Below are 24,074 nucleotides of genomic sequence, written 5' to 3' on the forward strand. Positions count from 1 at the left end.
GGAAAGGATTATAAATGATGACAAATTTAAATGGTAGTACTTACATCCAGGAATCAACCTTCAGCATTAGCAGATATATTGGTAAGGATAGAAAAGGAGCTGTCTCAGGTAATCTGTCAAGGAAATTATACTTCTCAAAAAACTGGTAAAAATGACCAGTGAGAGGTATGAAAACAAGACAAAAGGAAGGAAAACAGGATTAACACTTACAAGTTGAGTATGCATTAGCAAGAGCTGGGAAGAGTATAAGTTGATGATACTCAAAAGGTCAAGAGGGACGCAATATACCTAAATAATAATAATAACAATAATAAAAAACCCAACAAAAGTTAAAAGGTAGGGTTAATACTGAAAATAAACGTGGGAGTAATGGAAAAATTACTGAAAAAGATATATATACATCTTCTACCAAACTTACCAATGGTGCAGATTGAAGGCAGTTTATAGTTATTGCTGCTAAAAAAGCGCAGCTTAAATACATGATCCATGTGAGTATTAATTTTGGATTCCAAGAATACTACAAGGGGGTGCTGTGAAGTACCTGGCTTTGCCTCCTTCTAGATGGAATAGAAAAATGAGTGTGGGGGCATATGACAGCCTAATATCTTAGTATGTAACTGTGCAAATATAAAATCTTTGCGATTCTTAAAGCTATTTTTTCTTTTAGTATGAAGCTGTGATGGCAGAGGGACAAGCAAGTTTCACGTCGTTGGAGTTATGGGCCATCATGAAAGTTTTGTTTCTCCAGGAAAACAAAGGACATTCACACTGAGATGTCACAAACACTGTGGGAGAAGTATCCTTTCTACAGCACTGTCAAAACCTGGATTTCTCGTTTCAAGACTGGGCTTTTTACCGTTGAAGATGAGCCCCGCAGTGAACGCTTCCCAACCTCCACCTATCCGGCAACCTGCGAGCTGATTATTGAGGACCAGTGAATATCCGCAAAAAAGATAGCCCAGATATCCGACATCCCACAGGAGCATGTTGGGTTTGTTATTACCACTATCCTAGACATGTGAAAGCTGTCAGCGAAGTGGGTGCTGAAATGTTTGAACAGTGATCAGAAGAAGAAGGAAGAAGGAGTTGAAGCATCCAAAGCAATTTTGGCACATTTTGAAGCTGCACAAGACTTTTTAGCTAGGTTAGTGACTGAGGATGAAACCTGGCTCCATATCTATGATCCGGAAACCAAGGAGCAGTCAAAGGAATGGCGCCACAGCGGGTTCCCCACAGCCGAAGTAGTTCCGAACCTAGAAATCGCCCAAAAAGTCATGGCGACCATTTTCTGGGACAAAGACGGTATTCTATTGGTGGACTACCTACCCCAATATTATGCTAACCTCATGGACCAGCTGAAGGAATCAATTTAGACAAAACACCAATGAAAACTGACCAAAGGGATCCTTTTTTTGCAGGACAATGCACCTGCGCACACGTCCAACTTTGTGGCTGCCAAATTGAACACCCTGGGTTTCCAATAGGTCCACCATCCCCCCTACTCACCTGACCTGGCCCCTTCGGACTAATATCTGTTCCCCAATGTTAGGAAACACCTGAAGGGGCAACGTTTTGAAGACATTTCTGACGTCAAAGATGCTGCTCAGAGCTGGTTTGTGGCCCAACCAAATGACTTTTATTTGAACGGTCTAGAAAGGCTGCAACTATGCTGTACCAAATGCATCAGTCTCAGGGGGGGAATATGTTGAATAAATGTGTTATTTCATAACTCTGGCTCTCTTCCTTCTGGGCAAAGCCAGGAACTTCCCAGCACCCTCTCGTATTTATGTATTATCATTTGCACTGGGAAACCTATGCTTCTTATATCCTTTTGATGCTATCTATATTAATTATCATTTTGTACCCTTATAATAAATATTTATATGAAGAAGTGCATTTATTATGCATATTGCTATCTATTGTTTATCAATCAGTGTTGAAGCATGTATTTTCCACTATCATTGGACTCTATTTTAATGCTGTATTCTCTTTTATAATCCCAAGAATTGTTGTTTACTATAAAAAAAATCCCGATGAAGCTCTTTGTGGGCGAAACGCGTTGGGAATAAAGCACACTGCAACACTTCTTCCTAATTTTATCAACAAGTGGGACTAAATAACAAACAACCGCTAAGTATTTGTTTTTATGTATGGGAATCATGTAACTACGTTATTGTTGACCTTTTTAATCCATATCTTGAATTTATTAAAGTGTATTTTTTATCTGAAATTAGTTAAGGTATTACATTGGTGCCTAAAAAGAGCCTTCCTTCCTCTTTTCTTCCTTTCTTCTCATATGCTTGGACTACATTTGTTTATATAGTCAAGGCTCGGCACCACCCTTTCTTTATAGAGTTTATCCATTATATATTCTTTGGGTACACTACTTTGCATTTTTTCACTATTTTACTACAGCCTACACGAGGACTGGACACTGGAAAAAAAACCCAAAAACGAAACAAAATCCCTAATTCTACCATGCCTGCTTTGTAGCAAAGCAGTACCATAAACATAATAAAATCAGAAGGACAAAGAGGTGGAACGCCAATGGATTCCAAGACAAGGATTTTACAGTAAGTACAAACATCTTTTTTCTCATTACATTGAGAGACGCAGGAAGCATTCAACCATCTCAGACACTTCAACCAAGTGTTGGATAACAAATAAGCTAATAAACAAATAAACCTATACAGTCCCAAGAGAACCTACAGGAGATCTGAATGCAGTCCAGCCAAGGGATGAGCAACATGGCAAAACCCAGGCCCTAGAGAACTAGGGGTTCTAAGCTCAGAAAGAATCAAATTAGGGTGCCACTGAGTTACAGGAGAAAGGACATGTGAAGCTACATGTGAGATCTCCTCACATGCAATTGTCGCAATCAATCATCACAACCAGAGAGTGAAAGGCCAACAGCCTCTAAACACAATAAAAAAGCAGAAATTTGATCCCTGAAAATTTTGGGAGCCAGATGATAGACCACACCCAACTGTAGGACAAAGCAAATGAGTTTCACAGAGAAACCCCAAAGGTAGAAGCCTCAGATATCTCACTAACACAAATGTGTATTCAATGTTTGATGATAGGCCTTGTGAAAAGTAGCAACAACTAAGTTGTTCCAAGTTTCCAGAAGTTGATTGGCTGATGAGATTTCTTCAAAGAGCAGACATCCTGCTCTTTGAAGAAAGACACCTCCCCAAAGACACCTCCCCAGGCCCTCAGGTTGGTATTTAGTATGTGGATTCTCTAAATATGCAAAGAACCAACTTCCTCAATTCCAAAAGAGATACCTGAACCATCAAACCTGGTAGTCAGGATCAGGAAAACAAATCAGGATCAGGACAAATAGGACTGCCTTGAAGGAGGCTACCATCCAACATAGGAAATCACATTCAAAGGCTACAGTTAGCATGTTCACTTTGGCTGGAGAGATGAAACCAGAGATTCTGAAAATTTTCTGAGGAAGAAATATGCTAGGCTGTGCTTCAGCCACATAATCCAGCCAAGGAGTTCCAAGGAGATTTAATAGAGATTTCAGCACTGATTTTTTAAGACTCTGAATCCAACCAATCTCTTGCATACAATACAATGGGGCCCACCAATCTCTTGCATACAATACTGTAACGTGGAACATGTGAGTGAAAAATGCATTTGTATACCATTATTATTGCATTGATCATAGTTATAATATTTTGGTAGATTATGATTTTTGGTTTAACATGTATGTATTATATGATTGGTTATTTTGTGATAAAGCATTATAATTTTTTCCTTATGTTCACACATAAATTAAATTAACATTTACGGTTAATATTAGTAAATTAACATTTAAATTAAATAAAATTAGTAAATTAACATTTACGGTTAATATTAGTGTTTGAATGCACTGTTTTGTTATTTGCACTATATTTACAGTATCAGTACACTAAAACTGTAAACAATAGTCATGTACTATAATCCATGCTATTCTACCTACAACAGAACAGGCGGCACTGATTCACCTTAACGTATGAATATGTTCTGCAAAACAAAATATCAATTTCAGTAGCTTCGCAATTATATATTATTGCATATACATGCAATCGCATGATCACATGACCACAAGTCCAGACCAGCTGTCAAAGGCTTACTAAGGACCACTTACACACATAATACATAACACATAATAGCACTTTTTGTGAGGAATGACACTTTGTGTTATTGTTTTTCTTTTAGATTCCCCACCTGCACATCCCTTATATGCACACAGTCGTCTAAATCATCATGACTGTCTTCAAACATGTCTTCAGTATCATCAGCATACATTAGATACCATGGAGGAAGTTCAATTTTGCATACAGAGAGACTCATCAAACCTGTGTGTGCTTTCCCATAGGTGTAACTGGAAAACAAGGAAGAACTCCAGTAAAATTCAAGGCAGTGCATTGTTTTATAAAAGCAAAGCTAATAAATTCACTAGTGTACTGTACTGTACACTACCCAGCTGCTTTATTAGGTACACCTTGCTGGTACCAGGTTGACCCCTCAGAACCTTTCCCTCAGAACTCCCAGAATTCTTAGTGGCACAGATTTAGTGCTAGAAACAATCCTCAAGGAATTTGGACCATATTGACATGATAGCATCACACAATTATTGCAGATTTCTCGATTGGACATCCCTAAAGCAAATCTCTCAATCAACCACATCCCAAAGGTGCTTCCTTGGACTGTGATCTGGTGACTGTGGAGTCCATCTGTGTACAGTGAACATGATCATGTTCAAGAAACCAGTGTGACATTATTTGAGCTTTGTGACATGGTATGTTATCCAATCAGAATCAGTCTTCAGAACACAGATATACTTTAATCATAAAGAGATGGGCATGATCACTGATAATTTTAAGGTAGGTTGCCACAATTTACTGATGCCTGTACTAATGGGCCTAAATTGTGCCAAGAAAAAATCCCCCACACCATTACACAATCACACTGAATTGGTAATGGCAGGAATGATCCCCGCTTTCATGTTGTTGACATCAAATTCTGACCCTACCATCCAAAAGTCTCAGCAAAAATTGAGACCCACTAGCCAATGTTTTTCCAATCTTCTCTTGTCAAAGTTTAGTGAGGCCTTGCAAATTGTAGACACTGGGCCCTGTTCTTAGCTGAAACAAGTAGCATTCGGTGTGGTCTACTACTGTTGTGCCACAATCAGCTTCAATGTATAAAGTGTTGTGCATTCAGAGATACTCTTCTTCATACCACAATTGTAACGAGTGGTTACTGTTGCATTCCTATCTGCCTTAACCGGTCTGGTTAGTGAGTGTATATTCAGATGTTACCCACATTTAACTCCAAACCTCCAGTAACCCCTTAAAAAATTTTCAGCATTACCATATACCTTTTAGGAACATGTGAATAGAGACTGGGACATTACGATGTGTGCCAATGCGTGTTGATGTTTGTTATATTCCACACTAACAATTATAATAAATTGCATAGCATGCATGGCAAATGCAACAAGGAAAAAAATACACCAGCATATGCGTATTCAGAAAATATATAAACAAAAAATTGAAATTTGTTGATTGGACTTTGTTGTTGACTTAGTACTATGATTTTTCTCATGTTATATATTTAGTGAGCCAGTAAAACTTGGGGTCATGTCATAACTTGTCAGACACTGAAATATGTATTACTTGCTGTCATTCAAAGTGAGGGAGCAAGAGCAATAGGGTAGATAAACATTTTTACTATGGACTTGGAGTACACAGATCCCAAAAACAGGCTTTACTTTGGCCTCATAAAAAACAGAATTACATCCTTTGCACTGTCCAAAGTTCCATATGTATAGCTTGTCAGAATGGGCTGTTTTTATGGATAAATTTGGACATAACCTTCAAGCAAATTGAAATAGTTTAGAATACAACCACACTCACCGACTACATGCTTTGATTGTTACAGCTGTATCTGTCAATCCATTCAGTAAAGATGGCACCTCAATATTTATAGAAGATCTCCTTGGAACTAAATAAAAAATATACATGACATGACTTGCATAGACATTTTTTTACTAGCCATCTCTAAATTCAGTACAAAGCTCTTCAACATAATACAGATATTACAGTTTTGGCTGTACGCTTCACAAAGTTAGTATTAGTAAACTATAAGTAAATATCCAATTATGTGTGCTGGAATTTAAAAAATATAAAAACACTTTGCTGGTATGTATCAGCCAGATATTGAATGCAGTAATAGCCTAAATATTAAAGCAGTGCTTCAGTATGCATTATCTATGTTTCTATGCTACTCCTTCTTCTTGTCCCCACCTGTGTAGATTTCTGACCAGATGGTAAAACTTATTTGAGGTTTTCATAGTGTACATAGAGCATATATTGTTTTACATAGGCATGAAGAAAATTTGATAGCTCTATTATAAAAATGGCAACAGAGATTGAATCAGGATCATATTGAAACAAAATAAGTTCTACCTCCCTGGCGGTATGAATAATGAGTATTTTTAAATCTAAAAGCAGTACATTTCAAAATGTTTTTTTCCGGCTGGCATTGCCAGGGGAAGCAAGTGCCGGACATCGCTGGAGGACGCCGCGAACATCGCGGGAGGACGCTGCTGGAACATGGGAACCAGGTAAGAGTTTTAAGCTTCCTGGCAAATTCCACCTCAAGTGTTATTACACAGTATTTATATAGCACCATCATATTATGGAGCACTGTGCAGAGTCCACAGTCACTATTTCTATATGTCACTAGCTGGCCCTCAAAGGGCTCACAATCTAATGTCCCCACCTCGGTCATATGTCTTTAGTACAGTCTAAGGTCAGTTTTGGGGGGAAGCCAATTAACCTAACAACATATTTTGTTATGTGGGAGAAGTACCCAGAGGAAACCCATGCAAGTATGGGGAGAACCTGCAAACTCCATGGAGATAGTGTCCTGGCCGAGATTCAAACCTGGCACCTATATGCAGGTTGTCCCCTAGTTACATGCGAGATAGGTACTGTAGGGTTGTTCTTAGGATTAATTTGTATGTAAGTCGGAACAGGTTCATTATTTTAATAAATGCAATAAGGACAGATGTTTGTCTCAACATATTATTAGGCAGCATGGTGTAAGTTACTAGATAAAATCTTCGCTGTCAATTAATCACAAACAAAGTGGAAAAAAACTTTATGGAGCCTAGACATTTACAAACTTCTGGGGCAAGCTGTACTTTGATATGCAAAAAGAAACAACTGCAGAGTTTGTCTTGGTTATTAAAGAGTTACACCCAAAAGACTTCTTCAAGTCATACAAACTGCCCCTCTCCTCCCATCAAGCTTCTGTCCTGCACACAGCAAGCAGGGAAGCACGCGTTCGTATATCAGATTTCCTTAATTTGGGGACTACCTGTATATATTATATAACCTATTTGAGGTCTGCATATTTATACAGAGTGAATTTATAGTACATGTGTAGATTCTACAGACACGTGAATGCTCAAACAAAAATTTTTGATTAAAATAAGTGAGAAAAGTGCCAGCTGTTTTCAAGGCTGCATCACTAGCGGTTAGATTTTGTGAACAAGTTGTAAGCTAGATGTGGGAGGGAAACGTGTTGCCTCCCCTACTAAATTTGGCTACCACCACACATTTAAGATGGTAACAGTTTGGCAGGGCATTAGCCTAAGTAGTGGCAGCCAGTAGACTTTTAAGTAGTCTTGCTAGGGGCTGTCCCTGGCTGTCATGATGCTTTAGGCGCCATCCTATGTGCTCTAGGATACAGACTTTGTCCTGACTGTAATACCAAATGCAACAGTAAATTAAAATTAGAAGACATCATGCCTATCCAAACTAATTATTATTAATTATTATTATTAAACAGGATTTATATAGCGCCAACATATTACGCAGCGCTGTACAATAAATAGGGATTGCAAATGACAGACTAATACAGACAGTGATACAGGAGGAGAGGACCCTGAATGTGTGGGAGCCAGGATGCAAAGTTATCCACAAATTGTGATACTGGGCCAGGAGGGCGGTAGACAACAGCAACAATGAGGGGTAAGGGGCTAAAGAGTTGGACAGAGTGGACTTCAAATGAAGTGAAAATCAGAGAGGGTGGGGTAATTCACACACCTTTGAGTATATGTGAACAGTAGAGGAATGTATACTGGGTTCCAAAAGCTAGATTTTAACACACTGAATAGATACTACTAGGAACTCATCTTCCATACTTCTTACTGCTCCTCTAAGAGCAGATAAGACAGCACACAATATCACATTATCATAATAAAGAATTTATTTAGTAATATAATTCCACAGTGTCAGGTTTTCTGGTTCCAGAAGCTAGATTGAAAAAAGCAAACAAAATTTATAATGCAGCTAACAAAGCAAACTAAGTTTACACTGCAAAGCAGTAACCAATAATGGGTATTCTTACCATCTTCAGAGACAGAAAATGTTAATTGGTAGGTTTTGTGAATGCTTATTGTGTACTCTCCGAGACTAAGCTCATTTGCCAAAGGGAAGCTAAGGGAAGCGATTCCTTGTATCGGAGTAACATCTAGCCACTGCACAATGCGATTATTTTCAGGATCCTAGGAACAAACAAGCAAAGGCGTAAATGAGACTGGCCACAAATAACCCTGAAGGACAGAAAAGGTTTTGTTGTCATTGTATAATTTCCTGCATGGACTAATAACTAGTATTGCTCAGACTGAAAACTAGTAAGGATTAGGCTGTTGTACAGGACTGCAGGCTCTGAATGGGAGATATGTTTCTTCATTATATAGAGCTAGGGCTCTTTAAAACTAGGGTCCATGGCTGCCAACCATCCAGTTTTCACTGGGACAGTACCGGTTTTTGGGAGCTGTCCCGCTGTCATGGAAATCTGTGTAAAATGACTGGGACGCATAAATTGTTGGTTTTCACTTAATGTAATTCAGAGGGATGCCAAAAGTTCAGAGAGCGCTCGTTCTCAATAGATAGACAATGCAGATCTCAGCACTCCTCGCTTTCTTTTTCAGCTTGTGTAGCAGCGATGCTGGAGGATAAATGAATGGATGGATCATACACACAACATCCCGAAAAGCTAAATACAGGTTGACAATCAAAAATCCGTCCATTGATAATCTGGATCCTTCAGTTTCCTGGCATTAATTTTGGATCGCATTTTCAATACAGGGACTGCAGAGGAAGACTAGCCTGTGTGGAGGTAAGTATATTAAAAAAAAAATCCAGAATATTCCCAAATCCAGCACTGTTCAGGTTCGGAGGTTGCTGGATTTTTGATCATCAACCTGTATCAGTTAAAAATAAATCACATATTTTTTTTATACATGGTGTAGTATAGTTATTTCCAAGAGTGTTTTAACCTTTTATGGGAATGTTAATGGGGTATTATGTACACCTGTACTCATTCCCCAGGGTGGGGTGGCGGATATCTGGGTACCCTCTTCTTAAAGGGGCTTCCAGATTTAAAGTTTCAAATAAGCTTCCCACCCGCAGAGCCCCACAACAACAGGACATATTGTGAGGAAGACGCCCCCTCCCCAAGGATGGCTCTTGCCACTATTGAGGGCAGTTGGGTCTTGTTGCTCCAAAATGGAGGGGGCTACACACATTTTTGCACCTTTTCTTTTTGGGTCAGCCAGACTCCTGAGGACCTTTAATAGATAGGAGAGAGAGTGCGCACAGGGTCATTGCCTATTTCCTATTCAGAAAGGCCCTGAGTCTATTGAAGGGTCTGGTTTTAATATGGGGGGGACCCCATGAGGTTATCTATTTTAGGTGTTTGTGACATAGGGATTTGGTGCATTGTTACATTTTTTTTTTTTTGGAATGTGCAAAAAAGGTAAAGGAAACTAATAAAATAGTCTGTTTTAATGAAATTTTCTTTAGGATCCTAATATTAAAATTACCAAAATTGTATCCATATTCTCAAAGAATAAGTCCACCACAAATCGATCACTTCTTAAATCTCTTCATAGTTTATTGGACTACCTTTTAAAAGGCCAATGCTGGGAGTACGTAAAAATTGGGAGTGCGCAAAATTGACTGATAGTTGGTTTCATGACTTGCCGGGAGACAAAGGCTCTTAGCACTGCAACGAATGGGCAGATTACTGCTTAAGTGAGCAGGATTACTTTACACTTACCTCTGCTGCTGCGTCCGGAGATTTCTGAGGTCAGCGCGTGCCAAACGGAGACAATCACAAATTGCAACAAGGGCGTCCTTAGCCTGTGCTGCAGACAAGATAGCGTCCCTTCACTCTTCAGCATGCCATGATCCATAGGAGGGGGAAGGCTCCGACCTGATATTTTTGCTGGGAGCTCACTCCCCTCAACACAGTACTCTTCCAGTGACCTTAAAGGATTATTACAAAATTCCAGGGAATTCTACCGGCAGCAGTAGATTCTACTGCCAGGAAGATTACAGAACACTTTACAAAGGAAATGTGTGAACTGGGCCACCACACTGCACAGCTAGAGGACCGGATGGATGATGTCACAACGGTCCTGGAAGGCCTAGAAGAGGCAATGGACCACTACAAACAAGAAGTACAATTGTTACATTACAAATTAGAAAATCCGAATCTAGGTGTTCCAATTTACTCATCCGGGGGAAACCAGAATCTATTTCAAGAACTATGCCTGGAAATACCCATTGAAAGGCTTGAGAAAGATTGCATCCACCATACCCTTATGAGGCCTAAACCGGATGATGCACCCAGGGATGTGGTTGTTAAATTTCATCATTACCACACAAAAGATATGATTCAATGTGCTGATCTGGCCCCGGAAACAATCCAGAGGTGAAGAGAGCTGAAACACTATCTACAGATTCTCCAGGATAAACATAATAATTATTAGTGGGGACATCCATTCAAGCTCATATTTTCTTATATTGGCAGAACCCAGATCATCACATCACCAGCTGAAGCGCAGTCATGTTTCCAAGCACTGGGTTTACCAACACCTGCGCAAACCGACCAGCCTGAGAGACCGGTCCCTACCTTCTCCGTCGAGATCGGTTCAGTAACACATCGTTCGATTGGCTATTCTCCTATTAAGTCGATTTCATCCACACCACCACCTTGAAGGAAGTAGCTTAATTCCTAAATTGGACTAAAACGCAAGTACCTGACAAATTTTTGTTCCCTGTGTTGAGGACTTTACCTTCATTCTTTCACCTGTTGGTCCAGAATCTGACAGTTTTTCAATGAGTCTCTCCCCTGGCATAGTTTCTCTTGGAGAGGAAACCCATTGGAAACAGTCCAGTGGTTTGTAATATATTAAGTGCCTTTTATTAGTGGGAAAACGTCTCGTTTTTCTCCTTGTTGCTTCACGTATTATTGTTATTGTTACTGGCTACGGAGCCTTACTCCGTCGCAGTTGTCACTGTGCACTCCACTTATCTCAAGGCGCATTCCCCAGTATTTAAATTTATAGGGGGAATGCACCTGGAGATACTACCTAGGTGAGCGAGATTTCGTGCCTTACCAACTTTAATACCTCACTTTAAGAACACTGTATGCTGTTGTCATGTATAGTACAATAGCTATTATCAATCATCTAATGTTACTATTGTTTTTTTTCTTCATTTTTTTTTTGAAGAGGTTGCTTATACCCCTCCTTTCTTCCCTCTACTAATCTCAAGTTTCTCCACCTTTCTCTATTTTTCTTCAAGTCACTCCCCAAACCCAGGGTTTTGTACAGGGACTAAACTCGATGAAACGTATGCGGGCGCTTCGCTATTTTCATGGCCATAAGGTGGATGTTATTTGTTTGCACGAAACCCACTTTTCTGTCTTTTCTTGTCCCAGATACTTTCATGTGTTTTTTCCAATGGTCTACAAGGCTAACGCCCAGCTTAAACATAGAGGCGTTTTCATTGGTTTTCGAAAATCCGGCCCATTTGTACTAGACTCAAAATTGCCAGACCCTAAGGGCAGATACCTTTTTTTAATAGGAAGCCTAAACAACGCCAAGGTGACAAAAGCTACGTATTACGCTCCCAATGAAAATCAGGTTGCATTTTTCACGCACTTACTCCAATTACTGCGAACACATGCACAAGGTTTGGTTATTTTATGTGGAGACACTAATATTCCATTGATACCCAGCTTAGAAAAAAAGTGTTCTTAATCGGTCAACACAACACAAAGAAACTGCAGCTACAAAAGTACTAACTGATCTCTTGCGTTCTGGGATGTTGGCAGACATATGGCGCGAAATGCACCCTAGCAAGTTGGACTACACTCATACTCCTATGCACATCAGCTGTTTTCACGCATAGACAATATACTGGGTCCAAGCACTATCCTGCCATTGGTATCTTCCAGCTCCATCTTGGCAACGCTGTAGTCCGACCAGGATGCTGTTTAAGTGGGATTTTCCTCACTCTACCCCAAGTCAAATTCATTTAAATGGTCTCTGAACGTTTCTTTACTCAGCAACCCGAAAGTGATCTAACAAACACGAGAAGCCTTGATTGAATATTTTAGGCTAAGTAAAGACTCTGGGGTCTCTGCAGCAGTGCTATGGGTGGCGCACAAGGCAGTTATTAGAGGCTACTTAATTCAAATGGCATCTCAACTCAAAAAACAACACAACACACTGCTTAAACAACTAGAACAAGAACACACGTCCCTGCGCACCCAATTTACTGCCCCACTCAGCCGAGACCTGGGATGGCGCCTAGAATTAGTCAGGAAGCAACTGAACCTATCTATGTACAGCTACTATAGCTGAGAAGCAATTGAGATTGACAAAGAATACGTTTAATATATACAGTTTCAATACAGGGACACTTTACGTCTTAGTATGCTGGAAGCGACAGTTTGCATGATGCCAAAACCTGACACTGATACCGCCACCTTGTCTAAATATAGGACAATCTCTCTACTCAATCTTGAAGCCAAACTACTTGCGGCTTTATTGGAGTCAAGATTGAATCGGGGAATAGATCTTTTAATTTCAGCAGACCAAAGAGGATTTATTCCTAGGAGGCGAGCAGGAGATAATATTTATAGAATGATGCACCTAACACATTTTGCTCACAAAACAAAGACGCCGGCAATGTTTTTGAGCCTTGATATCAAGAAGGCCTTTGACTCTTGTCTTTGGCCGTACCTGATGCATCTACTGGAGTGTTGGGGATTCGGACCCTATTTTTGTGCTTGGGTCTCTTCACTCGCAGCTCCCAGGGCCTATATCCAATTCATGGGCTTTCGCTCCCCTATTTCCCTATATGCAGGGGAACCAGACAGGGTTTCCCACTTTCGCTGCTGTTACTTGCTCTGGTAATGGAGCCAATGGTGATAGCCATACGAAATCATCTAGATCAGGGGTCCTCAAACTACGGCCCGCGGGATGAATACGGCCCGCTGAAGTTGTCCATCTGGCCCGCCGGCTGCTGAGGCTGCTTCTCCTGCCTGAGTTCTGGCTGCCTGCCATCTGCACTCCAGGGAACCCGGTCACGTGACACCACTGTTGCCGGGGTAACGCTGGAGCTGTCGGGCTGAAGCCATCAGGCAGAGAAGGTATGAGCAGAGACTCATTGCTGCCTTCATACATCGGCTGGTTCTCACTGCGGCACAAATGTACATGATCAATGTACATTTGTAAATAGTATAAACATACTATGCACATTGATCATGTACACATGTGCTGCAGTGTGATCCAGCCGATCTATGAAGGCAGCAGTGAGTGACAGGTAGCAGACACTAACAAAGTTTTTTTAGCAGCCCTTTTTTAATTAATAAAAATTGTGGGGTAGTGTTGGGTGTAGGGTAGGGTGTATAAAAAGAAGCAAATTAATGAATTTCTTGAGATTATTCATTTGCATGGAAAATGCAAGATAAATTTGCATTTTCAATACACACAGTGAAAATTCAAATTTATCTGTGCATTTTCCATGCACATAGGAATTGAGGAATAATCTCAAGCAATTTTAAAGCCAAAGTAAACACCACTTTTTTTTTTAATGATCGGCAAGTGTGCTGTGCATATAGTATTGTTCTTTCATGTTTTTTATACAATAAATATGTTTTGTGCAGTGTGCATAAGAATCTTCTCCTGTTTTTTTTCAAACTATAGTACGGCCCCACGACAGTCTGAGGGACCGTGAACCGGCCCCCTGTTTAAAAAGTTTGAGGACCCCTGATCTAGATATTAGCAGTGGGTGACTATTACCATAAACGTAGTCTTTTCACAAACGCTGTTCTGTTATGTGTATCTAACCCACTGGTGTCTCTGCCTAACCTGATGTCCCTTTTGTCGTGCTTCCAGAACTTCTCTGGCCTGCAACTAAATAGTTCTAAAAGCAAAGCACTCATTATTACTTTGTTTCTGATATGGTAAATCTGCTACAGACATTGTTTACATTTAAATGGGAGCAACAACAACTGTGCTACCTTGGGGTCTATATATTGTCTTCCTTTGAGACTCTATAATCTGCCAACAAACCAGAAATACAGAGAAAAGATATCATATATGGTGGCTTGGGAGAATCGCCTAGATTAAAATGGCATGGTTGCCCAAATTTCTCTATCCAATGCAGGTCCTGCCAGTGAATTTCCCCTATAATGTGCTGTTTAACTTACAGCAAAGAATACTAACATTTACCTGGGGTTAAAAAAGACTCATAATACCCAAGAAGGTTTTATATCGACCAAAAACTAGAGGAGGGCCAGTGGTACCACAGTTATACTATGTGGCAGCCTAGATTGCTCCTCCAACAGCATACTATGTAAAAGATGGACCACCGTTGTGGGTCTATATGGAAGAACAAGATCTCACACAGTTATCAATAGAAAATGTATTGTGGATTCCTTCCTACAGGTGGAGACATCTTCACAAAGCTATATTAGCCCATTCATTATGAATTTTGGGACCAGGTCAAGAAACATTGTGGGTTGATGTCCCCTCATGCACCCATTGCCACTATATTCAGTAACCCACTGTTGATAACAGTAACCCACTGCCTGGGATCAAAATCCCCAATAGATTTCAATTGTGGAGAAACAAAGGCTTTTACAGAATTCACCATTTTCTGAGCACCCCAAACATTGTTTCCTTTGGGACTCTTCAAGAGAAATACAACATCTGCTCTCAGGAAATATTTAGATACTTGCAAATCAAACATTTAATACAATCAATAGTAAGGGGAGTTACGGGCAATGAGCATATGAGTGTTTTTGAACAAATATGTGCACCTGATCCTCAAGCCAAAGGAGTGATCTCGGTCCAATAAAATACTTTGGTTACCAGCCATAAGAAAGGGAGACAGTCCCATGTGGCCCGCAGGGAGGCAGATTTGGGGCGAGGTATGGAGCAGGAGGGAACAGATGTGGGATACGGTGACACTATGTCTTATTGATACTTCAAGCATCGGGGGTACTTTGTTGAAGTTACCAGCTTACAAATGGTTATTTTGTGGGATTCTTGAGACCAAATGTTACTAAAAACAACACAGAAGTTTATCTTATAGACACTTTGATCCTGGACCTTATCAGCAGAAACTGCTGTGGTAAAAGCTTCCATTGCAGTGTTATGAGCTGTAAAATGTTCATTCTCCTCTGATCTTTTTTGTACTGCAGCCTTATTTCTGTTACCTTTTTGTTCCCTGTATTGTAATATGCTTGTTCTTGAATTGCTTTTTTTTCCCTTTCTAAAACCAATAAAAATATTGAAAACTAAAGGGCCAATGCTACCATGTCTCATATCTGCTTCTCCCCTACTGTATATCTTCTAATTTAGTATCAAGCAATGTTGTAAGCAAAGCTAAGCATTTTTTTTAGTAAACAAATGAGGCATCATGAGGCAATATTGGGTGATGAAACCCATCCATACTTTAAACCTTGTGAGTTTTGATGTGCCTTGCCAGTTGACAAATGACAAATAATGCGAATCAGAAGTGTCCTTTTTTATATGCCTATGCAACACTCCTAAATTCCACCTGTGGTGTACATCCCAAACTACAAAGAAACAGGAACACTTACCGTTACCTCCACCAGTGGATACTGTAAATAGAAAAAAAAATACTTAGATCATTCTGATGATATAGATCTTAACTACCAAACACATAAAATATTATCCACAATTGCCTAAAATTACCAAAATTGCATCCATATTGGCAAAAAAAAATCCACCACAAATTGATCACTTCCTCCTCCTTCTCCTCATAGTTTATTGGACTTCCGTTTAAAAGGCCAGTGCTACCCTGTCTCAATATCTGCTTTTCCCCTACTGTATATCTCTTAATTTAGTATCAAGCAATGTGGTAGGCCAAGTTAGGCATTTCTTTTCAATAGACAAGTGTGGCAATAGGAGGCACCATTGAGTGATGGAATCCATTAATACTGAAAACCTTGTGAATTTTGATGTGCCTACCATTTGTAATAACATTGTACAAAGGCAGGAACAGAAAAAAGGAATGGAACTATATAGCTCTCTTCTGCACATATCTTCAGTCGACTCTGGCTATATTCATATCTTCATGTTCTACTACCTAAAAGAAAAACTTTACATTGCAGAAATCTTGTTTAATAACCAACCAAAGATTAACCCAAAAAGTCAAGAACACAGTACCAAGGTAGTCAGTGATTCAAAAAATCTATAATAAAATTTACCTTAATATTCTGTGTTCGAAAAGTGTTGTCCAAGGTTACAATGCGAAAACTTACTACAAAATATAATAAGAAAATAAAAATAAAAATGACTTGTCTTCTCACCTCACTTTTTTACCTTGCAGCAGAGGAGGGGAAATAATCAACTGTATCTTAAACAAAAGAAATGTTTTACTGGGGACTTCTGTGTTGGCCTGTTCTCCTCATGCCACGCCACCCTATCCTATTCTTACAGCTATGTAGCAAAACATTAGAGGTCTGCAGAGCTCTATAATTTCAGACAAATTCAACAATTTGTTATATTGTCTCATACAGTAATATAATCAAAGTGCACAGTCATTAGTGCACCAAAAAACAATAATGTATGACAAAATATGTAGTATACTTTCCAACTTTCTTAAATAACAAAGAGGAACACCTTTTATTATAATATTGTGAAAAAAGGACAAATGATTGAAAAAAGTGTTGTTCTTTTTTCACTACTACTTATCAGTAATACTGGCTTTTCAAAATACAAATGTATTCAATTAAAAGTTGGATGAAACTGCAGTAAAATACTTTTGAATGTTATTAAATTTCTGTAAAGATCTGATCAAAATCAGATAAAAAAAGAGGAAAAATGAAGGAGGAAAGGGGACAGATGGACTTCCAAAAACAGACAGTCTGTCCAAATGACACTTGGTAGCTTTGATATGCAGGGGGGGGGGTCAACACATAATTTGGCGCACTTCTACTTGGAAGTTCCTACTATGAGCTTTTTTGCCCTGCCTGTCATTAGATGAATGAAAGGCTGCTTGATGAGCCTCCAACATGATATTAAAGACAAAATTTGTAGCCTAGAAATTATATGAGTGACATCTGATTTTGACTTTGGCTTCATATGTCACATGACAAGTGGTATTTTTTCCAAGTCAGAGGTTTATAGGGCAGAGAAAGAGATGTAAGACATTTCAAAACAACCAAGAGCTGTATAGCCACCAGGATTTAAATTATTGTATCATCTCTGATCAGCATCTCATGTTTAGGACATCAATTCTAAACTGGAGTGATTCCTAAAATGACAAAATATATGTTGTGCTAGGTCTACTATATTACAGCCAATAACATGATTTTATTTAAGCTCAAAAAGAATTATTCTGGGAGGCAAGGGGCTTGCATACAATTCAAAAAATTAAAGCAATAATTAAGACTCATAATCAGAAACCTGACTGGTTGTCATAGGTTACAGTAGTTTTTTAAGGCTGTACAGATACCATCATTTCCATTTTTAATGTAGCTGAGCTAATTTTCTAAAGTAGGATAATAAATGCTTCCCATAAATATAACATAGTGGTATGTTTGGTGTTTGTAGGTTTACCTGTCTGACCAGGTTTATAGTAGGGTTTATCTGTCTGGATGAATGTCACAAGGGTCCCCTCGATGATTAGAACTTTCTTGGTCTTCTCCATGTGCAAATTGTCCCCATCCATGGAAATATGGAAAAACCAGACCTCTTCCTCCACAGCAGCAGGAAGCTAGCAGAGTATCAATCATATTGCAGTTAAAGTTGATAAAGTAATGTAATGTAAACATTACATTGATAAACATATTACACAATGCTTTACTGAATCTACTGTCATTTTACCAATTGTCACTCAGAAAGAGATCACAGTCTAATTTCCTTTCCATGATCATAGTCCAATCTCCCCAATATATTTTTTGGAAAAAAGGACACATTTTTGGAAAAGCCAGACAGCCTACCACAATGCTGGAGAAACCATAATGCCCGAAGGAAACATACAAAGTGTGTGTAGGTTTTGTTCAAGACAAGTTTCAGACCTAGGAGCACCCCCTTGGTTAGCCACCGAGCCACCATTCCAACTTAAGTCATTTTTTTTAAGTTTTAAGACAAGCTTGAAAATCAATATTTCTGAGCAACCATTGCATTGCAAATCATATACTTTTACCCTTAAAATAATAACCTAATGGAAGCATACCTACAAGCCCTAATAACAATTATGAAATAGTTGCTCTTGGAGGATGCACAAAAGACAAAAATACAACAATTACACAAAATGTATTTGATTACAACTGTGCATTCTGGCATTGTAAAACATACAAACAAACAAAAATGTTCTTGTTGTAGTTAATGGCACAAGTTTTGTTCAGACTAAGTAGGGGCAACAATTAAAGAAGCAAAAGTTATTTGATAAATTCAACATAGTATTTTGTTGCACTGCCTTTGGCTTGATAAAACTAGATAACTTTTAGGTGTATATTTCACAAATAAATAACAATGTTCCTGATCAGTAAGGTTGCAACTTTCTTGTATAGCAGTTGACATGTCATCCTTGAAGGATGGAGCATTGTCATGGACCTTTTTTTAAGTTTCACCATAAACTTTCAATCAAATTGAGCTTATGTACCTTTCCTGAAGAAAAGTTTTATTGTGCTTTGCTTTGTGGCAAGATATATTATCATCCTGAAAAATACTTTACAATCTCTAAATCTACTTTTAATTAACGGAATGAGAAAAGTGTAAAAGAAGCCAAAGTACATCCTTGCATTTACTGTAGAAATATTGAGTGTGGAAAGTTGCTTGTTTTCATCATACAGTCATCATCATATGTTTCATATGTTTCAATGCTTCTAAACAAAAGTTTTAGCATCATCTCCGTGGCCAGTGCAGACTCATGATTCATCACTGAATTTTACTTGCAAATCCAATCACCCACAGTCCATGCCTGCTTCTCCTCAGCCCAGTGTAATTTTGTTTTCTTTTAATGAGGTGCTAATTATGATTTATATTTGGCTATTCTGGATGTATTTTTCATTTCCTTTTCCAAGTTACCAGGCTGTTGAATTTTTCTTCATTACTGAGTGATCCTAGTATTTTACTGCTACTTGAACAAAATGTGCTATTATTACAGTAAGTAATTAAATTTATTGTAGGCAAGTATTTAAGTTTATTCAAGGTTTTAGTTTTAGGCTGAGACTACACAGACAGTCTTTAAAACCCATATAAATGCTTCCACCACTTTTATACGCATTTGTACAAGGGTTTTAAAGCTTGACTAAGAATTTTAATTTGAGGTGTTATCAGTGTTTAACTTTTTCAGCGAATCTTGCGAGAGGTCGTGTACAGAATCTGCTTCTGTGGCCCTAGTGGAGTATGAGGCCATTGCTCCTGGAATCCCTAATGAAGCTTTGGCACGTAGGTGCAAAATATGTGCCAAAACCCCACTAGAGATCCCAGGAGCAGTGTAAACATACAGGCTGCCCCCATAGGACTTCTCCAGTCATTGGAAAGATCGCATGGGGACAGAGCTACAGAGCTTTGGCAAGTGGTGGCACTCATGTGGGTGCAGGACTCGGGAGCAGTGACCTCATACCAGCTCTTCCTTGATTGACTCCCTTTTTTTCAGCCAATCAGCATTAGAGGTGAATGGGGAGACTTGTCCTCATTTGCCTTCTAGTGCTTTGGTATCCCATACTGTCAGGAGTCCCTGTGCTCACGTCGCGTGCAGCCATGGGAATCATCCTTTCTTAGTGGGATAACCTGTAAAAAAAAAGTTTAATACAGTTAAAGTCAAATCACATATAATAAAAAATACTTTAACATTAATGTCTCGTCAAGATGATTTCAATGGAGGCTTTTTTGCATGTTTTTGCAAGGAGCATTTTCTAAAACATTCAAAAACGTGCCTGAAGGAAACACCTTGGTGTAGATTAGCACATTGACATGCATGGGAATTTCAAACATGTCCTTTTAAAAACTTAGATTTAACTCTGGGTAAACAGTTCGTGTAGACCAGGGGTCGGCAGAATCCGGCCTGACCTTTCTGGCCTAATGACCCCTGACCTTTCTGGCCTAATCCCGGCCGGCAACCCACGGTGGAGCCGGAACAAACTGCCGGAGCCCCATGCGGCTCTTGAGCCTCAGTGTTGTGGCTCCCTTCGCTATTTACCCCGGTCGTCGTTAATACTTCCGCCGCCGGGTTAAATAGGGAACATTGCAATGCATACGGAGGAGAGGGATTTCCCTTCAGGGGGTGTTCCTGGTGGGGGCGAAGCCATTAGGGCGGGACTCGAGAGAGAGTCCAGCCTAGTGTGCTCCTGCCTACCCTTGAAATGGCCTAGTGGCCAAAAAAGTTTGCTGACTTCTGGTGTAGACTAAGCTTTACAGTGCTAGGATGTTCATTTGTTAATTAAAAATGTTTTGTACCATGTCTGTGATTTGTTTTTTTGCAAAGTAAAATAGCTGAATGAATATCCTCCAAGAGTATTGATGATCAGGTGATCAAAATGCCCTGTTAAATGTTTACTTTTAACTAACTGTGATTAGGATAACCCCTAGTTTTTTTCCCCCAAACCAGAGGTGCCTTTTCTTACGTGTAGGGCTTGTGGAGGTGGAGCTGGGAATACCTGGTTTGCCTGTTTGCAGATTTAAGTACTGCTGTTTACAGGGCAACAGTTAATTGGAAGTTTGAAAATTCCTAGCAGGTGCCTGCATGGAAAACAAAAAGTCCTGAGTAGGTAGGGTGTGTCTCAGCATGTGAACTTAAGAGCAAACCTTATACCAAAATTATTTTATTTAATTTTTTTAGTACAGTTGTTATGAGTGTGAAAAAGCAGAAACCTTTGTTGACATTTTACTACTGTATCCTACTTACTACTTATTTACTACTGTAATACTGAGGTTTGTCTGGGACAAAAAGGAGGAAAAGGGAAAACATCCCTATTTACTCTTTGACAAGTGTCAATTAGATCAGTGTGAATGTGTCCTTTTAGACAATTCCAATTCCCTTTACTATTTGTCTAGCGAGGTAAATTTTCTATGGGTGCATATGTAGCATTCAAAGAAAGATGGTCTAACACTTTTGCACACCTGGAAAAATGCTTTTGTTGTGTTGTAGTTGGGTTTATTTTTTCTTTATTTTTTACTTAATATCAAGCATAACTTTTATCATCTGTCTGAAGAAACCCTGCTGATTTGCTTTCAGAAAAATGCCAACAAATTAACTTTTAGTGGGTGTTTCGGCCTATATTTTTAACCTTTGGAAAAACAAAGATTTGCTTAAGCTCTAAAGTAAAACATGATGCAACACAAAAACAGTTTAACTTTGTAAGCAGAAACACGGGGGTATATTTATGATTTTTTTTCACCTGTGGATTTGATTTTGTTTTAATTAATTTTCCAAGTTTTGCAAACTATTCTTCAAAATAGCTAGGATTCCCGCTAGAGGTTTTTTTTACTGCCAAATTACATTTTACACTACACTTAATAGGAAAGTCAAAATTTCATAGTTTTTAGGGTAAATTTTCTCCTTAATTGCTGGGGATGTCTGGGGGACCGATTGGAAAAATTTCCAAATCAAACAAAAGTAAAATAGCATGTGATTTTCTCCAAAATTAACATAAATTAACATTAACATAGGCCAGAATGGTTAGTCTTTATATGTAAGCTATTGCTGGCTGCTCACTTTTTACGGTAATTGCAAACCACCTGCCTCCAAAGTTGCTGGGAGAGTCAGGGGGACCAATAAGAGCATGTTTCAAGCAATTAAATGGTAATTTGTATCTTACCATCTCAATAGATTTGTCTTATGTGATACTTTCACAGGTTCATACTAATGAAGGATATTTAGATTAATTAAACCATTAACTGCCATATAAAGGTTGCTTGTCTTTCTTTTTTTTTTTGGGTCCCTTATACCTAAATTTTATTTATCAAAATGCTCCTATACATAACAATGATATATTCAGGGGCTTTGCGATTAACAAAAAAAGTGGGTGGCTGGCAATAGACTACATTTAATGGTCATTTTGAACAAAATCACATGGTCTTTTTACATTTTTTTACTATTTTGAAGAGAAGTTTTGGAATTTTGGATGGGTGATTTTGAAAGGCAACATTTAAGTAATGGAAAGTGGAACAATGGGGCAAAGTGAACCTGACATGAAAAACAAATAAAATTAATGGAAATAGAATAGGCGAAAATATAATAATGCCCCTTCTTTAAAGTTGAACTCCAAGCAAAAGTAAAAAAAAAAAAAACATTGTTTTGCAGAATACACAGGGAGAATGTGGTTCTCCTTGAATAATCATCACAGCTTGGTGACAGCCAGATATTATTCTCTGGATCAGGAGTACACAGATATCCAGATATAGGCCTTGATTTATTAAAGCTTTTCATGGCTAGAGGATACACTTTCTTTGGTGAAGTTGGGTGATCCAGCAAACCTGGAATGGATTTCCTAAAGTCATGTGCTATTTATTGACAAATGTTCTTGATCCTGGACCAGATCCATTCCAGGTTTTTTGAATCACCCAGCTTTACCATAGAATGTGTATCCTCTCCAGCCTTTACAAATCAGGGCCGTAGAGCAGGCAAATCTTGATTTAACTCTACATTGACTGCCCTGTTCAGGAAAACACTGCACCATATGATCAATATTAGTTATGTACCAACCTGGAAGTTATAACAATGAAAAAAATTAGGGGTGTTTATGGTATCATCAGCTACTTGATGGATGATGTTATCTTTCTTTAGTTCCATTTTCAGTTTAACCTCTCCCTGCAGGTGGAGGATCAGAACACATGCTCTTTCTTGTGACGGATATACCATCTGAGCAGGGACGGTAACCATATAGTAACTGCAACAGGATGAAATAAGCAGAGGAGTCAGATAGAAAACGTTTTGGATTTGTCCTTATACACACTATCAGAAATCATCCTTAGAATCAGCAGATAAACACAGAGCTGAAAACAAAGTTTTATTTAAAATGTTATAAACCACAAAGCGGGCTGGCAATGCTGAACTCCTTAAGATTCTAGTAGCCTATACATTCATAAACTTCCCTATTTTTAATGCAAAGCGTTTTTCATTAAGTGCCTTTGCACATTTGCATCACATAAGCACAATGCAGTTCCAGTTATCTGAAATAATACCCCAACGTAACTTTTTTGTGCACTGTGCTGAACTGCAGGGCAACAGACTGTAGCGGGCTGCCATGCAGTGCAGTGTCAAAACTAAGGTGTTTATCAATAGACAATCACAATGTTATAAAAGCTATAAATTTATATATAGAGAAAGATATAAATTGTCACATAGTTACAAAGCTTGTAATTATGATGTTCAAGTCATGAAAGTATATGAAGAGTCTATTTACATAGATAGATAGATAGATAAAACCTATATATATATATATATATATATATATATATATATATATAATTTTCATAATTTTCATCATTAATTTTATCAATCTGCACTGTTAGAAATGTTTACTATATTGTACAGTATATTTGCTTACTAATATTTTTAAAGTTAATGTTAAAGTACACATAGGAACCAGTTTGTTTAATTTATTTTACTTTATCAACTCTTGTGTTCTCATACATGCTTGATTCTAACACTGTAATGTACCGTATTTTTCGGTGTATAAGACGCACTTTTTCTTCCCCAAAACTGGGGGAGAAAAGT

At 38.6% G+C, this 24,074-nt stretch overlaps 1 protein-coding gene across 1 annotated transcript in view; it reads right to left on the reverse strand.

Annotated features, from left to right (window-relative positions):
- LOC140339621 (alpha-2-macroglobulin-like protein 1) overlaps window positions 1–24,074 on the reverse strand; it is a 72,038-nt gene that overhangs the window by 46,161 nt on the left and 1,803 nt on the right. The window contains exons 2-8 of the mRNA XM_072424390.1: window positions 23,061–23,244; window positions 17,966–18,122; window positions 16,612–16,664; window positions 15,982–16,002; window positions 8,419–8,575; window positions 5,916–6,003; window positions 4,222–4,378 (exon numbers count right to left, since the gene is read on the reverse strand). Coding sequence (XP_072280491.1) covers window positions 4,222–4,378; window positions 5,916–6,003; window positions 8,419–8,575; window positions 15,982–16,002; window positions 16,612–16,664; window positions 17,966–18,122; window positions 23,061–23,244 — 817 coding nt within the window. The remainder of the gene's footprint in view (window positions 1–4,221; window positions 4,379–5,915; window positions 6,004–8,418; window positions 8,576–15,981; window positions 16,003–16,611; window positions 16,665–17,965; window positions 18,123–23,060; window positions 23,245–24,074) is intronic.

This window comes from Pyxicephalus adspersus, chromosome 10, assembly GCF_032062135.1.
Source record: "Pyxicephalus adspersus chromosome 10, UCB_Pads_2.0, whole genome shotgun sequence".
In the NCBI taxonomy this organism is placed as follows: Eukaryota; Metazoa; Chordata; class Amphibia; order Anura; family Pyxicephalidae; genus Pyxicephalus; species Pyxicephalus adspersus.